General features: G+C 38.4%; 1 protein-coding gene across 5 annotated transcripts in view; it reads left to right on the forward strand.

Moving 5' to 3' along the window:
• Positions 1-16,441, forward strand: part of OTUD7A (OTU deubiquitinase 7A) — a 153,949-nt gene that overhangs the window by 125,397 nt on the left and 12,111 nt on the right. For all 5 annotated transcript variants that reach the window (XM_087744640.1, XM_087744638.1, XM_087744642.1 and 2 more), the window contains 4 exons: positions 6,192-6,319; positions 8,196-8,345; positions 14,751-14,865; positions 15,112-15,196. In XM_087744640.1, the coding sequence (XP_087600766.1) occupies positions 6,192-6,319; positions 8,196-8,345; positions 14,751-14,865; positions 15,112-15,196 (478 nt within the window). The remainder of the gene's footprint in view (positions 1-6,191; positions 6,320-8,195; positions 8,346-14,750; positions 14,866-15,111; positions 15,197-16,441) is intronic.

A 16,441-nucleotide genomic window follows, 5' to 3' on the forward strand; every position in this document is an offset into this window, starting at 1 on the left:
ATATCACTGTTGTTACTCACTTCTTGAAAACCTAGTAGAGCTGAAAGCTAGGTGTCACGTTGCGTCGTGGTATGAGCTAATACAGATTTTGAAAGTGGATGATATTCTTTAGTATTAACTGTCACTTTCTAGCTAGCTATCTCGTATGCTGTTGGCACTATCTTATTACTAAAGTCAAGTGATTTTGAATGGGTAAGAAGGGAAGGAATATTGCTGTAATCTTCCCGTGTGTCATTAGAGTTTCATTTAAGGCAGAAAACCAGAACATTTAAACAGTAAGTACTTCTCAAATGCATGTAATCTCTGAGGTTTTGGACTTGGTTAGGTATTCAGAGTATTTCAACATACAGTTCTTCATACAAAACTACTGTGTCCATCAAAGACCCGCATCTTGTAGAGAATTTAGTTTAGGTCATTTAACAAAGACATTGGTTTAAAACTATTTTTATTTGATCTGGTTGCCTATTATAAGAGTGCTATTCCTTTTTAATATGTTCAGTATATGCAGCAATTATAGCGTGCAGATAGAAAAAGGTTCATTATAACAGTATATCTTTTCCTTATTAGCTGAAGTTTCTGATGGCTAATAAATCTTTTCATCTGGCCTATTTTCAGTTGATGTAAATTGTACTTAAGCTAAATGTAGCCTGGAAATAATCAAATTGCCATGGTGGCATGTCTGGTTCAGACAGCCCTTCAGGTCTGAAAACAGTGGATATCCCACAGACTCCAGAAAAGAGATAAAAGTCAAGGCAAAGGAGGGATCAGAATTATGTCATATTAAAATTAACTACTAGTACCTACGTAGTGATTGGGTTTTTCCTTATTTAACAAGTTTTTGTTGAATTCAGAATACTTCCTATTTGACAGATGGTTGCATCTCACATGGCACAGATGATGTTTTACACAAAAGCATGCGTTCGCATACAATTAAATAAAAATAACATGCAAACCAAAATAGTCTAGGGCAAGTTGATTTAGGTTTTCTCTTTTATTATATGTATGCCTTGAAAACTGCTTCCTAGATACCGTTTTTGCCGGAGGAAAAAAAAAATTGATATTTTTAAAGACTAAGAAATAAAAATGGGAACTCGAAACATTCACATTCTGTATCTCCTTTAGTCAGTGCAGTATACCATTTATTTTTTTTCCCTGAAGAAAAGAAGAGAAACATCCCACTACTGTGCAGTTTTTCGTGTTTGAGTTGAAGCTCATTGCTGAAATAATGTATAAGGAAATCAATGGGTAGGTCCCTACATCTACCTACAGCAGACATTTGTACTTGCTAGTAAGCTGCGGCTGTGGTGTATGTTGGTTTTAATTTGGGGATTCTTAAGCAGGAAAAGAAAAGGTTTCAGAAATGGAATGGTGGCAGATCGAGATATGAACTCAGATTTCGTTCTGGTCTCATGCTTGTACCTAATCACCAGGTTGAAGAACTTAATACTTGTCATGTTGTTTCAGTACATCTCAGCTGTCTGCAGGCATTGGTCTCTTGCTCTGCGTGAATCCTGAAACTTAATCTAAACTTGGAATAGCTGTTACGAGTCTGTTGGACAAACTGAGAATCTGGAGCGTACGTATCAGGGGGAAAAAAGCAAGGTTACCACAGGGAGCCATTCAGAAGGAAATCCAAGGACGTGAAAACAGATCTTGCTCAGAGTTTACAGGCAAAAGAGAGGAACAGACAGCAGATAGCCAGGTGGAACAGCAGGGTAGGTGACTTTCCTGTTTCAGTTTTTGAGGTTTTTCTCATTACTGACTGCAGTACAAATTGGATTTTCCATAGGAGAGAGAATCTCTTTGGAGTGCTGAGTAGGTGTCCACCGTGTTTGGATTTGAGGTATCAGTGGTCCTGTAGGACAGACTGAGGTTCGTTGTTTTTTTTTTTCCTTTTGTGTTAATTTGTTCTTACGATCAAGATAAATTATTTAGTCAGTGCCCTGGTTGAGCAGGATTCTGCAATGCAGATTTATATGCTCTAATATACGCGGATTTCATTATTTAAAAAATAACTTTACATGAAGAGAGGAATTAGTTTCTGAAATTTCTTTTGCTTCCATGTTATTTTGACAAAATTACTTTGTCCACAATTTTCGTGGCCATGTAGTTAGCATAAATAAAGGTCCATGAAAAAAAGTGGAATGATAAGTGGATCAAAGGATGTGGCAGGTTGCTATGGATACTTGTTAATGATGATTTTTCATTCCCATTAATCTTTAGGAAAATTCGTACTGAATCCTCAGCAGTGGCACTGAAATATAAGATGGCCCACATGAATTACTGGCAATGATGAAATAAAGTTGGACATTGAAAAGGTTGCCCAGAGAGACTGTGAAGTCTTCCTCCTTGGAGGTAATCAAAAGCTGTCTGGACAACTGGTGGGCAACTGGCTCTAGGTGACCCTACTTGAACAGGGCGTTGGACCTCCAGAGGTCCCTTCCAACCTCAGCCACTCTGTGATTCTGTGAAAATGAGCACTGGAAAACAGATGTGTAATAGCAGAGAAGGATTTGAAATGTGTGAATATGATCATAAATAGTGAATCAAGCAACTCGGTGTTGTGATATTGAAGAGTAAAAAAGCCCAGTGGAATTTTGGACTTCATGTGCAGTCAGGCTTGACATCAGCTGACCAAAGGGATAAAGTCCTTCTCCTTAACTAGGAGATGAGGAATAATTAGAGGATTTGAAGAAAAACTTTAGGACTGATAGTCTGGAAATACTAACGTGAGAAAATAGCTGGAAATCTTTGTAGCATATTGTCTTGCCAATAAAATGATTCTTCTAACTTCCTCTTGGCTAACAAATTACTCTGAGGGTGACATAATGGACTGCAAATGCTGAAAAGCTGTTGCAGCCAACAGTGGAGAAGAATTCAGTAAGGAATATGAAAGGAAATTACAAAATGGGGAATAGAGTTTGAACATCAGGAAACATTTCCTGATGAGTTTGGGTAGCGGGAAGAGGGATACAGGGAAGAAGAGGTGTCTCGCTGCTTGATCAGAGAATTTGTATCCTGCATCAGCCTACTGTTAATAATTTCCATCCTCCTGTGCTGCTAGGTTGGGATGAAAGATTTTAATGTAAAGTTCCAGGGGTGGGCTGGATGCCAACAGACCTGTGAGAAGGTTACTGTATTTGTCCCACATATTCTAGAGCAGTGCCCATACAGTTATCTTCAGTTACTATTTTTCACATATAATGAAAATTAATGGCAGTTAATTATGGCAGTTCTCTGCACGCCTAACAATAAGAGGACAACCGCTGCCGTCATTTTAAGAGTGTGCCTAGGTTATGTTGCCCACCCTTATCTGTCTGTCTCACAGAAGCTGTGCTCTGTGTGTATTATATTTTTAAGCAGCACTCAGCTGTGAATTATCATCTTTACATTTGTCTGCTTCCCACAACCCTACCATTTTTCAGTCTTCTTCCGTCTAGTGTGTTTATTTGTCTTCTATGTAGAGGCAAAGCTTTAAAATGTGATAGTGACATTAATGACATTAAACTAGAAAAACAGGAAAGGAGAAAACTGAAACCAAAAATCCTATAAAATGCTTATGAAGTCATAGAAGCGCTTGGAAGTGTTCAGCTAGAGAAGTGGGGAATTTTACAGAATTATTCTTGCAGTCCAGATGCAAGAATGATCTGTTTCATAAATGATTGACTTTATAGGTTAGCTTTCCAAAGGTGCTGGGCAGTTCCGTTTCCTGGAAGATTGTGGGGCTGATCCAAAGCATACTGATGCTAGTTGGAAAACCTTTTTTTTTTTTTTTTTCCTTCTTTTTTTTTAAATTTTGTCACTCAATTTTAAGTCAGGTTTTCAGTCTTACCTTTTTAGGGGGAAAAGTACCCCATTGCATTTAGCGATCAGCATCATATCTCTAGAAGTTACTAGCATATATTCTTTAAATAAAGTTTCTCTCTTCTTGCTGTCAAAAGTTTTGAGCCATGCAACAAGTAACTGTGCATTTTGTAAGCTTTTCAGTAAAAGAGAACATTTAAAACAAACTTAGCGATTGTGTTTGTCCATTCATATATGAAGAAAAAGGTTTTTTTGAAATTTGTATAAGTTGGGAAAATAAGACCAATGTATTAAGATGAATAGGATAGCACAGGTATATTTTAAGGAATTTAAGGATTTTAGTCCATAAATTATATTCTAAGGATTTGCCTCTCTATATGTATGTGGTGGTTTAACGCTATTGATTCGTTTTGTTAAATTTGAATTTCTGACACTTGATGGTATTGAGAATAGATGTATAGGCTGTAGATGAATCTGACAGGGACTGGTTTCCTGGGTGTTTTATAGCTTTTTAGTACTGACATGAAAAAATTACAAATCTTGCTCTTATGTGCTATACACATTTTTGGCTTTCCTAAATGTCTTATCTCTGTGTTCTTCTAGATAGTAGTAATTATGTAATCTAACATGAGTTTTCTCTGATAAGCCTGTTGCAACCAGATACCTTTTCTAATAGACATCCAGTTATTCAGTTTTCCTTTGGCTTCTGTCATTGCTTATGCTTTTCAGACATCAGATTATGACTAGAACAGAAACTGCCCAAACCATCCCAGATAGGACTTGGATAGCTCAGTCTCTCTCTCTTTTTTTTTTTAAAAAAAAAAAAAAAACAAACCACAAAAAAACCCCAAAACATATTGTGTGTACTTGTCTTTGTTGAATTCTTTCAGTAGGTAATTTATTAATTTTGGCCACCTTTGAAATTTAGGACTAATTATCATGGTTTTGACACAAAACACCATACTGTCAGCATATTACCACTTAATACCTGTGTTTTGGAGAATGAGGTGTTGAAAGGCATTTTCACCAAGTAAGGATAATGAATTTAATAATTTTTTTTCCCAAGATGTATATTCCATAACGGTATCAACAAGTCAAAAGGAAGAAGTAACTCTTCCAAGTGCAGAAGACTCTTCAAGTGCTCAAATTGTCTTCCAATTATATTTTACATCGATTTTTTTTTTAATTCCTTCCAAGAACAGCACTTCTTTGTCTTAAATTACTTGCTTATTGTGAAGCTGGTTGAGGATTAACTCTGTTTAGACCTATGGAATACTCCTCAATAAAACATTTATTGTAATCTAAAACCAAAATATAATCTCTCCACTTTTTAAAGTGCTCTGTATCTGCTCCAACTAGATGAGAAGAACAGAAAGACTTCCATTAATTCCAGTGGTCTTTGGATCAGACCTGTAGAAGGCCAATGTAAAGAAAAGACTTGGGTTTCTCTGTAGTGCTGTCTTACTGTTTGAATTTTATGTTCTGCTCTCCTACCATATAAGATATTTGTATTGATTCTTTCTGCATGTTTTCTGAAACACAAAGCTGCACTGGCTAAAATATTTGGCCTTGTCTCACCTAACTACATCTTGGATCTAGTTTCCTTCTGTATTCTGTAAAGAGAAATGAAAATTTTCATCTCATCTTTGGGCAAATGCTTAAGAGGAGAGGATGATCCTACATCCAGATGTGCCTCTCTTTTTTGTTATCTGCTGAGGCAGTCAAGGTGAAATGCTTAGACTTCTGATTTTAGATGTCTGAAAGTAGGTGAGATTCATCTCATTGGAAAATCTAATAGGAAAATCAATCTCCAGTTCCTTACACAGGTACCCCTCCCCATCTTAAAAAATATGTTTTGGTAATAATCAAAGAACAAAAGTTGACAACTTTCTAAGTTAAATTCCTCTTACTCAAGCTGACGTCAATGTTTCTTACATTGCCAAGGTAAACTCCACCTGTATTTTGTTTAGAGGAACTAGAAAAATACTTAATTTTCATTGAAGAATCTGTGCGCCAAGGGTGTCACATGAAATTATGATTTTTGTGACAAAAGCAGATGTACACCAGGAGCTTGGCTAAGAATTACTTCTTTTATTCCTATTAGGCTACCAAACAGTATCAGAAAGTATGAATTTTGCTGACTGCTGAACTAGTGTGGAGTCTGCAAGTGACAACTTTTTCTCTGTTGCTATTATTTTATTTCCAAAAATATTTTTTTCCTTTCCAATTTCTTATGTTACCTATTTCAGTAATTGGAATATGTGTTTCAGAAGAGTGGGAATGAGAGTGACCAAGAAGAAGAAAGAGCTGCTGCGATGTGTCGGTTCACTGAAGTTTCAATGGTTGGTTCAAGTTGGTTCAAAAAGTTTCAATGCTGTGTCTTCCAGAGTCGATAATTCAGAAGATCCAGTGTATGAGAGCTTAGAAGAGTTCCATGTTTTTGTCTTAGCCCATATTTTGAGAAGACCTATTGTTGTAGTAGCAGACACAATGTTACGAGACTCAGGGGGAGAAGGTAAGAGTTTTTCATAAGAAATCTATGCACCTATGTAAACTGAATCAGTCATAAACTATCACAAACAAAAGACCCAGCTGTAACATACCTGAGTGTTTATGGGATAGCTGCTGCCATTTTCTGAAGAAAAAAAAAAAAAAAGAAAGAGCAGAATGATACTCAATCAATTTCTATTAGATAAAAGTAAAAAATACAGGATAATTATGTAAGTCTTGCTGAAAATCTGTTTATCCTAGATATTTATTATTAATAACCACCAAATTACAGAACACAATACATTTCTTACTGGTCTAGGTTAACAAGGTTCTAATTTTGCTGTGTTATTTTGATGTCCCTTATAACTCTGCATAAATGAATCTAATCTGACTTTGAAAACTTGAATTTTGAACGTGTATATCTTGGCTTTCTGTTTTTACTAACTCCTTTGCAGCCTCTCATTCAAAAGTTTCCAGAATGTTTTATTCAGTTTGCACACGTGAGCGCACAAATGTGAGATCCATATGTGGAGCCAGCTGGACAGCTGTCTGAGCAGGACTTGAATGATTAAATGCATCTCTCTCGCTTTTTACCATGAACTAATAGAATACTAATTAATGATAGTATGTTGCGTAACTAAAGGCGAATGTTTGGTTGATTAAAGTGGGATGTTAAACACGTGATGGAGTTTATAGAAATTTACTTCTACAGGAAAATGCTGGGCGGGTAATTTCAGTTTCCATTCAAATTGTGAACTACAAGGAATGGTTGTATGATCGCTATCTGCTCCGACAGACTCGGTCGCTATTGCTTCATTTCCTCATAACTTTTCCTATCCCAAATTGCCCTCCCCCCACATTTTCTTCTCCTTGACCCAATCTGATTCTGTCACAATAATCCCAGTGTTTTTCTCACTGCTGGGCCCCATGGACCAGCATGATCAAGCTACCCCAGTTTAACTGTTGTATGTACAAAGTACAGGTTTTCAAAAAGACTCACAACTTGCTCAAATTTGAATAGACTCACCAAAATCTAGATTTATGCCTCAAAAACAATGACGTTCTCCATTCCAATGTCTGGACAGAGCAGACCTCTTCAAAGAAAGAGTCTCTAGTAAAAACAGTGCGTTGTTTGGGTTGACTTTTTCCTTATGCTTATTTCAGAAATATTTCAGCAATAAGGATTCATATTTTCACAGCAAAAGGAAAAATAATTGGTCAGAAGCAAACACGTTGAGAGAGTTCTCCTGCCCAAACTTGCTGTTTCCCATAATTATATATAAACAAGTGTAGAATCTTTCAAAGGAAAGAGCTTTGCCCTTACAGATGGAGCATCCCATTCAAATTCTACTTGTGGAATTCTTTTAATCTTTCCTTATCATTATTATACATGCATACATATACACATTGATACATATACGATGTGTGTGATGACGTGTGGGGACTATAAACATGTTTGTCATGTTTCTTATAGAAATATGCTCATGCAAGGCATGAGCAGAGTGTGTTACGAAGAGAACTGATCGTGTATTTACTGCTGATTATTAGAAAATATCCTTCTACCTGGAAGTATTACAGGAAGGTACAAATCTGCGTACATGTGTGAGAGTCATCAAGATTTTGTTATAAGACCTTAATATATTTACTAGTAAACGGTTAGAGCAGGAAAAATATATGTAAGAGCAGAACGTTTTCATTATTGTTCTTAGTATATTTCCTGGCGTTTTATAATGAAATTTTACCTGTTGTTATCACTGTTTTCTGCATTGATTACTCCACTTTAGGCTGCTCTCCTGGAGTTCTGAAAATGTTGTAGCACAATTGTTACATACAATAGAACCAACATTATTGTTTGTTCTTTGACATAGTTTTAAAAAAAAAAATCTTATTTTTCTTTGCAGCATTTGCACCTATACCATTTGGAGGAATTTATTTGCCACTTGAAGTTCTACCTAACCGATGCCATTGCTCACCTCTTGTTCTAGCCTATGATCAGGCCCATTTCTCTGCTCTTGTTTCCATGGAACAAAAAGATCAACAGAGAGAACAAGGTATGCTATAAACTCAGCAACCCAAGGGCATATATTGAATACAATGCACAAAGTGCTTTCTTCTACCTGTAGGTGTATTTATCTATCAGAAAGGAAACAATATCCACTGAATGTTATTGCTGCTTTCTTAGAAGTCTAAGTGGTTTAATCACAAGACTGGGAGCCAAGAACTCTTCAGTCCTAATCCTTGTGCTGTCACTGTCTGTCTTTGGCACTTAAACCTTTTCTGTCAGTTCCATATATGTAAATAGTTACCTTCTATGCTTCTGGGTTCTTGAAGGCCTTTGTTAATTTGGGTTTGTAAAGTGTTTAGAAGATTAAGTGTGAGTCAGATTGCTACTGAGAACTCATGTAATGAGAAAATCTTCTAGTGTGCTAAATGCACTTTTCTCATTTAAAAATACTTAGTTGAAATGTTTTTATCATATCAGCTTGCTGTCTCCTCTTTTATTTTGGAACAGTGACAACAAAGTCTGACCAGATATTTCTGTGTCAAGTTTGAGCTTCCTGGGTATGGGATTGGGAGTGACAAGTGCTTCAGGACTGGATTTGTTCCTGCATCGGTAGCCTAGGAGCTGTCTATAACTGCCCTTATTTGCAAGACCTATTTGCTTAATAATAGAAAGCTGTGAGTGAACTCCTATCTGTCTTCGCTCCTTTTGTCGGGAAGGGAAAAGTGTTTTACCAAAAACATGGTGAGGCTTTAGAAAAATTCAGTGGAGTTTTGCTGTTTGGTATGAGTCCTCCTTTCTTTTGCCTGATGACACTGCAGAGGTGTTTTAAATCCCTTATGAATGCATATACCTGTAAAGTAAACATGGAATGTGTGCTGGTTGTTGAGATCTCCTGAGTGAATTTCATTTAGTCCTTCTTCCTAGAGAGTAGTTTAGAGGCAATTAAATATCCTTCATTTAATTCCCTAACTTTATGTGCATTTCATCTGATTTTGCATGTATTAGGCATTTTCTATGCTTATGAGACAGTCAGCGTGCCACAGCTGTGCAAAGTAGAGAGAAATATGTTCATTAAAATGATGCAAAGGAGGAAAGAAACTCTTGAACAACAGATTTTGTTGTAGACATCTTCATGCAAGAATTTGACATCTAGTTAAGTCATCCTTCTTGGAAGGAGCGGAGAGTTTTTTACATGAGGTTGTGTGAGATGGGAAACACTCTACAAAGGGTTGCGTGTGGTATTGGCAAACTTTGTGTTGGTGAAGAGGAGGCTGAATCATAAGACAGTAATCGAAAAAAAGGTTATCTAGATGTCAGATATTCAATGGGAAAATCAATCCAGTCCAACTATTCAGCCTTCAGTGGCACATAGCTATTTCAGAGATTTGTAGGTAGGTGCTGGGCAATAGGTCTGGCCTTTGCATTATACACTGGGACATTGCAGCTGCCTTCCAGCCCTCAATCTGTAGAAAAGCAGCCCTTAGGAAAATGGTTTTGCATAGGAGCCATTTCCAAAGCAGTACACTGCGGTATGATGTGAAACACCTTGTGAGAAATGAAAGTCTGCGAAGCAAATTCATACCCTTTTAATGCAATAATGTGATACGAATGAAGATAGAGTCTTGGAGAACCTTTTTAAGGATACTGTTTCACTGTTATGGCTGCTGCTGATATACTGCAGCCAGGACTGTAGTGTCAGCATGCTATTAAGTTAGCAGCTCCTGCATGTACATCTGTTACAAACTGTAGAGTTGTCTTGTTGTAGAACATGTCTCCATGTCTTTGGTCTTGATCCTTTTTAGGTCTGAGTTCTGTTGGTGGTGAAACAAGACAATTTCTGGAGTAGGCAGAGTCTATTTCTTCCTTTCTAACAATTGTGATCAGAATAATATCAGTAAACTGACAGTAACCTCATTTATTGCAGGCACATCTATCTGCCTTCATACGATACTTCATTATCACAGGTCTTACAAGAGCCTATGTGCGTAAATAATCTGATTGAATACAGAGAACTTAACTATCTCTGCAATAACTTTGCAGATAGGGTAACCGCCACCCACCAAACCTTCTGCTATTGTGGTATCCTCTAAGTGACAGGATTGACAACAGGTAGTGAGGGAAACTACTGTTCAGCTGCGCTGACCTTACCTCTCAGTATGTGTTAAAGTAATCAGTGATTCAAGCTGGTGCCACCTACTGAAATATTCCTAATATTACAAGCTGTATATACCTGTTAATTACACACTGCAAGATCTTCGGTTTGATAACAAGGTCACATATTTGATTTCTCCCACAAGTGCTAGCAATAATGTTAAATATACTTCTTCCTGTTAGAAACTGTCTTTCTGTAGGGTTTTCCTACACCTGTAGTCACACAGGAAAGGTGCTGGGAGATAAAAAGCTACCAAATATCCAGCACAGCATCAGTAATGTTGCGTATTGGCTTTGTTCATGTGTAAGTTCATCCAGGTTAATTACAAGGGCTGTTGGATCAAAGTGGTATTTGTTTTATATGATCCGATTTTACATGTTTTACTGCAGGGCCTTGAATACACAGGCTTCAATTCTGTGGAGCAGCAGAGAGCACTTGGCATTCAGTCTGGGATGAAGGGAATGCTTTAGCTTTCAGCTGCCAAGCTGGTTGCTGCTAGAGACTGCAGCAGTCGAACAGCTAACATGGCATTGCTGCTGTTCTTCAAACGCTGTGACAGGAACGAGATTGGCACAAGGATGCTCGAACAACGCCTGGTTTTCGTACCTTGTCAGCATAGAGATGTTGGCAGCTTTGGCACAGAGAAAGGGAGAGGCACGATTGTTAAGAGTCAGAAAACAGTAGCACAGGTGCCACAGTACGTGGCCAGATCTTGAGCTATCATAATGCAGCTGAGAGCTTAGAGCTACAACGTCTTAAAAGGAGCATCTCTGATAGCCAGGCAGTTCATAACTTATAGTATTTATACTCTAACCGTGTAAGCAGATGCCAGGAGCAGCATCTGAAGCTTTCTGAACTACTGCATGTATGTACATACATGTTTAAGCTGCTGAGAAGCTGTCTTGTGGAGGAGACAGTATGTCCTATATTTGTGAAGTATGTGTGGTCAAGTAAATGCTGATGTGAACGCCTGAAATTCTGCTTTGGCATATAGTCATTGATCAGATCATTTTGAGCACTACTATAAATGCGTATTAAGAGAGAAAACATGCTAACCTCCTCTTGCCTGGAGAGGATTTAAAACATATTTTGACATGTCGTCTTTTTACCAGCACATAGCTGGCATTCTGATGGTCACCGAAAGGCCTCTTGTTTTGAAATCCACAACGTTTGATTAAAAACCTATAAATACTTTTGTATTCATGCAGGCTATATTCATGCAGGTGTTTTGTGTCTTTGTTTACAGAAAATAAAGACCAGTTCTCAACTGCCCCTAAGACTGCTTCATTGAACTTGGAGCTTCCCACGCTCCTGCGCTTTGTCAGCCAGTCAGCAGGGAAATGTTTGCAGTAACAAGTGTGAGAGGTGTGACGGTGGTTTTTAACAGCAGTACTTCAGTATCTGTGTCAGCATTTTATATTACTAGTATTTTCAGAAATAAGTGTTCTTCTTTATAGAAGATTAATAATGAAACTTGAAGCATGAAGATGAGTGCTGGGAAACACTGTGGTAATATACCCAACTGAGGAATGGCATGAAAGTCCTCACTGTGTGTCTTAAAACTGCCATGGACAAAATAGCTGCTGTGACTTTTGACATGTCCCATCTGTTGGCATTGGGACTTGTAGACGGTGTTTCAAATAGTGTGGTTTCAGCTAGAGAGCACCCAAGCCCAAGTGTAACTGAATGACTGCACCAAAGTTGCAGACTGTCTGATGTGGCTGGGCATCAGGAAGATGCTACAGTCTCTTGGGTTCGCTTTAGAAATGAATGTGATGGATCCTGCTCACAGTCCTAACATTAACATACTTTTCTGTCAGGAACATGGGGAAATCCTGCAAGAAACCCTGGCTATCAAACAGAATTCCCTGAGAGAGCAGAAATCTCTTGCAGCGAAGACAGAATTTTAAAACTCCATTACTTTAGCAGATACTTTTTGCATGAAGATGGTAGTGCTTCGTACCAACCTCAGGCTATCCCTCAGAAGGAGTATACAGTTTCCATTCAACTCAGAGTTTGAAAAGTAATAGTTAACAAATTTACATGAAGATGGAGACAGTACGTGTCATAATGTGCACATTAGTTAAGACAACAATGACATGCTATAGACAATCAGCTCTAAGCTTTGTTTGGTACTTAGATATTAAGATTTTAATAAAATTGAGTATCACTGAACATTTTTATTAGGTGTATTTTCAGTATCAGTAGAAACAGCCAGCTTTAAAAAGGATTCCTTTAAAATTTGTTTATAAAAATTATTACTTACTGGACTATGTGAAAACTAGTTAGTTTCAAGTGGTCCTTAGAAAAGAAGCTCAAATTTATTTTTTGAGGTTTACGTCCCAAAGAGACTGGTTCAACTATCTGGCAGTTCTTTGGTCCAGGCTTCCCAGCATCACCTGCCTGGGGATCACATTCCCGGTTCCCTACCAGGCTGTGCCTGTAAGGTCAGGTGCCACCAGAGGTGGAAGTGTTGTGTTGTAAACTTATAATGCTGCCTTTTCTAAGTTGCCTTCTTCCTTTAAACGGTTGATACATTGCATTGTAAGGTCAGTTGTAAATCTGGTCAGTACCTGCTAGTAATTCAGTTAATTGGCAGAATGTGTGTTTTTCTTGGGAAACATGATCAGTTAATTGTGTTCTCAGTTATTCCAGCCCCTTTGTTGCAATAATTTCATTGAATGCAGCAGGTAAGCCTTCACGTTACACCAGTGAGTGTTACAAAGTGTACTCGTGTATTCCGTTGTTACCTCTGCTGTACATTTCTTACGTTCTTCGCTTTACAGTGTATTTTGAATTTAGAGTTAGGCTCTCTGCTACTTATTCACACTGAGTTTCTTTAAGGAGCTAAATTCTATGACAATATTAATTTCTGTGCTTGCATCTTACAGTGGTATCTGCAACTAAAGCTGATTAATCTCCAGCTGTTACATACTATAGTTGCAGTTAATATGGGGAAAATATTTCAAGAATTACCTACTATAAGCAGTAGGGGGCAACGTTTCCATGAAATTTGTAGAGGTTTGACCTTTTTGTTTCCAGTCTGCAAAGATGAAAATTTATATATACTTTCTGCAGCTGTTATCAAACTGTCTGAACCAAATACTGACTTCACCGTGTTAATCTAATATGTGGGTTAAATTTCCTGCATTCTGCTAGGTGAGGAACAATATTTGACCAAAAATGCTGTACCTTTGTTTTGACAACATATGTTTTCTGAACTGCAGAAAAGATTATAAACAGCATATAACCAGTAAGTGCAATCAGTTTTCAGTAATTCCGTGCCATGATGTTTGGATGATTTCTCCAGGTTTCTTTGCCCTTGGCTTTGCTGGAATGAATACCTAGGCAAAGTCCTTAAGGGTTCTAGTACAGAAAATTAAATTCCTTGATCGGTTGTCAGAGGAGCAGCAGTGACCTGCACCATGCTGAGGATCCCACCCAGTCCCTCAACAGCTTTTACTTTTTTTTCTAATGAAATGGAAGCAAATTGCTGGCTTTAATTAAAGCTCTTAGTTTCTTGCTGGTGATGAATGATAGACACTCTGTAAAATCAGAGTGCAGTCCCTGCATGCTGAGTATAAAGCAGAGTCATTAAGATGTGTGTCAGAAGGCAGAGCCCTAGCAGAGAGGGGAAAGGACAGAAGAGCCAAAACGGCTAGACAGTAGTGCTGGGATATAACAGCGGTAATGGTCTTTTCACTCCACTCAAGACAGACCTCAAACTGACCTCTTAACCCATATATATGTTGATCTATGCTCCTCAATTATGTTAATTCACAGTTTGAGTCCAAAATCACTGTAACTGCATTTTGCTTTGTTTCTTAATGCTGTTATCAATATATTTTTGTTTCTTTAGCAGTGGAAAACAAAAAGGTACTAAACCAAAAAAGCAAAATATTTAACAAGTATGTGCATCTGTGTGAGAGACAGGCAGGCATATTTCAACTTTTTGTTGCTTTCTGCTATTCTAATGGCTCTGTCTCCAGGAAGTGTTTATTTTGCATTACAAAATGGCAATGTTGTTCATCCAGAGGTCTCCCCTCCTCCACAGGTGACTATCTTTCACTCCAGGAGCAATCAGTGTATTAACCTCTCCCTCTCCTCTTCTATTGCACAAACATCAAAACAGGGAAATGGAGCCTGGTATAAATCATTTGTGGTGCTCTGGATGAGACAATTCTGCAGCACACTCAAATTCTGCCCTTCTTCAACCAGTTATGCTGCTTTTCACAGCTAAATCATTTTTTGGTCGTTTTTGTTCCCCCCACCCCAATCCTTGTTTCTTCTCTACTTCAGCGGTGATCCCCCTGACTGACTCTGAACACAAGTTACTGCCTTTGCACTTTGCGGTCGATCCTGGGAAAGACTGGGAGTGGGGAAAAGATGACAATGATAACACCAGACTGGCCAAGTAAGACCTTTCTGTAACTTTAGTGTTAAGCAGTAAAATGTCTTGAGCCATACCTGATTGAAGTATTGGGAGAACTGCTAACGGAGAGGGCTTTGTTCCTGTTGTCTGCTTACATGGGAGAAGACATGGGTGGGTCTCCAGCTGACGGCCACAATTTAGGCTGCTGTTACATCTCTCCCTGTTAAGAAGTATTGCTTTTTCTTTCAGGCTTTTTGACTGTTTGTTCCCTTCTTTTTTCATTCTTAGTTTGATTCTGTCTCTTGAGGCAAAGCTTAATCTTCTACACAGCTATATGAATGTAACATGGATACGCATACCATCTGAGACACGGGTAAGGTAAACTTCCCCCTCGGTCTAAACAACATGAGAGATAGAAGGCACGACAGGGTGTTGCGTAGGGTAGGCTGCCTGGACTGGCCAGCTGCCTGGAAACACCTAAGTGTCCTAGCAGCAGGGACAAGTCACTCATGGCTCATTGTCATTGCAATGAGGCTTCTAGATTTTTCCAGTTATTTGTTTCAATAACACAGTTGCCTTGTACATTTTTGCAACTCATGCTCTGTTCTGAAATGTATTTTCTAGCTTAATCTTTCTGTTACTTATTTCAGTAGTCTGTGTAGTTCAGAAAAACCTTAAAATAGACCTTTTCTCACCATCGTTTTCTCAGAACTTTGGCTTGCTCTCCTAGTGCCACTGTTAGGTCACCCATCCCAAGTCCTTTCTCTTTCTGAGAATACATTTGCACCCCTGGACAGCTCCCAGTTTAGAGAGGCTGACAAAAGGCCACAGACTGGCACCGAACTGGAGCCTGGTTCTTTCAGAAAGCTATTTTAGAACCCTGCCCAGCTGGCACCTAGTCAGCTGCAAATTTCTCTGCAAATTACATTGAATAGATTGAGGGGTTAGTCTGGAGGCAAAAGGTTGCTAGGAGAGGATGGAGGTGATTTAGACAGCCTGCACAGATGGGATTTGAAAGGAGGAACAGAACACAAAAGGAGAAAGCATTTAACAAGCTGCAAGAGGAGAAAAATCCATTTTTCTACAGTTTTCTACAGTGGTAGCTACATCAGAAAAAGGAGAGGCAAAATAGTCCTGTAGTTGTAAGCTGAAAGTTGAAACTTGTGAGACCTGGGTTACCTCTCCCTGCTTCACACTTGCCACACGAGCATGGTCAGGCTACTTCAGCGCTCATGTCCTCCTTTGCCAGGTGGGGTTGACAGCTCTGCTGCCGGCTGGGTGGTGAGGTGCTCAGGGGTTCCAGAGAGAGAGAGGACATTTAAGTGCCCAGGGACAAGAAGAAGGCATGCATTCCTATGCTGGAAATACATACCTCTCCAGAGCTTGCCTTTTTTTTTTTTTTTTTTTTTTGGTCTGAATCATTATGGTTAGTTAAATGTTTCATATTTATCTCTAGCAGATTTTAGCTTCATGGTGCCTGAAAGCAAGACTAAGTTTTGCAGGAGTAAGTGAACAGTTTTAAAGTATCCTAGGATCCTTGTTACTGCATTTTCAAGGAAGATGTTTTATCACCTTATCCTAAAATATAAATTGGAACTGAGACTTCTGACACCAGTTG

The sequence above is a fragment of the Nipponia nippon genome, unplaced genomic scaffold (assembly GCF_047370975.1).
Source record: "Nipponia nippon isolate SJK-2023a ecotype South Korea unplaced genomic scaffold, ASM4737097v1 scaffold_9, whole genome shotgun sequence".
NCBI lineage: Eukaryota > Metazoa > Chordata > Aves > Pelecaniformes > Threskiornithidae > Nipponia > Nipponia nippon.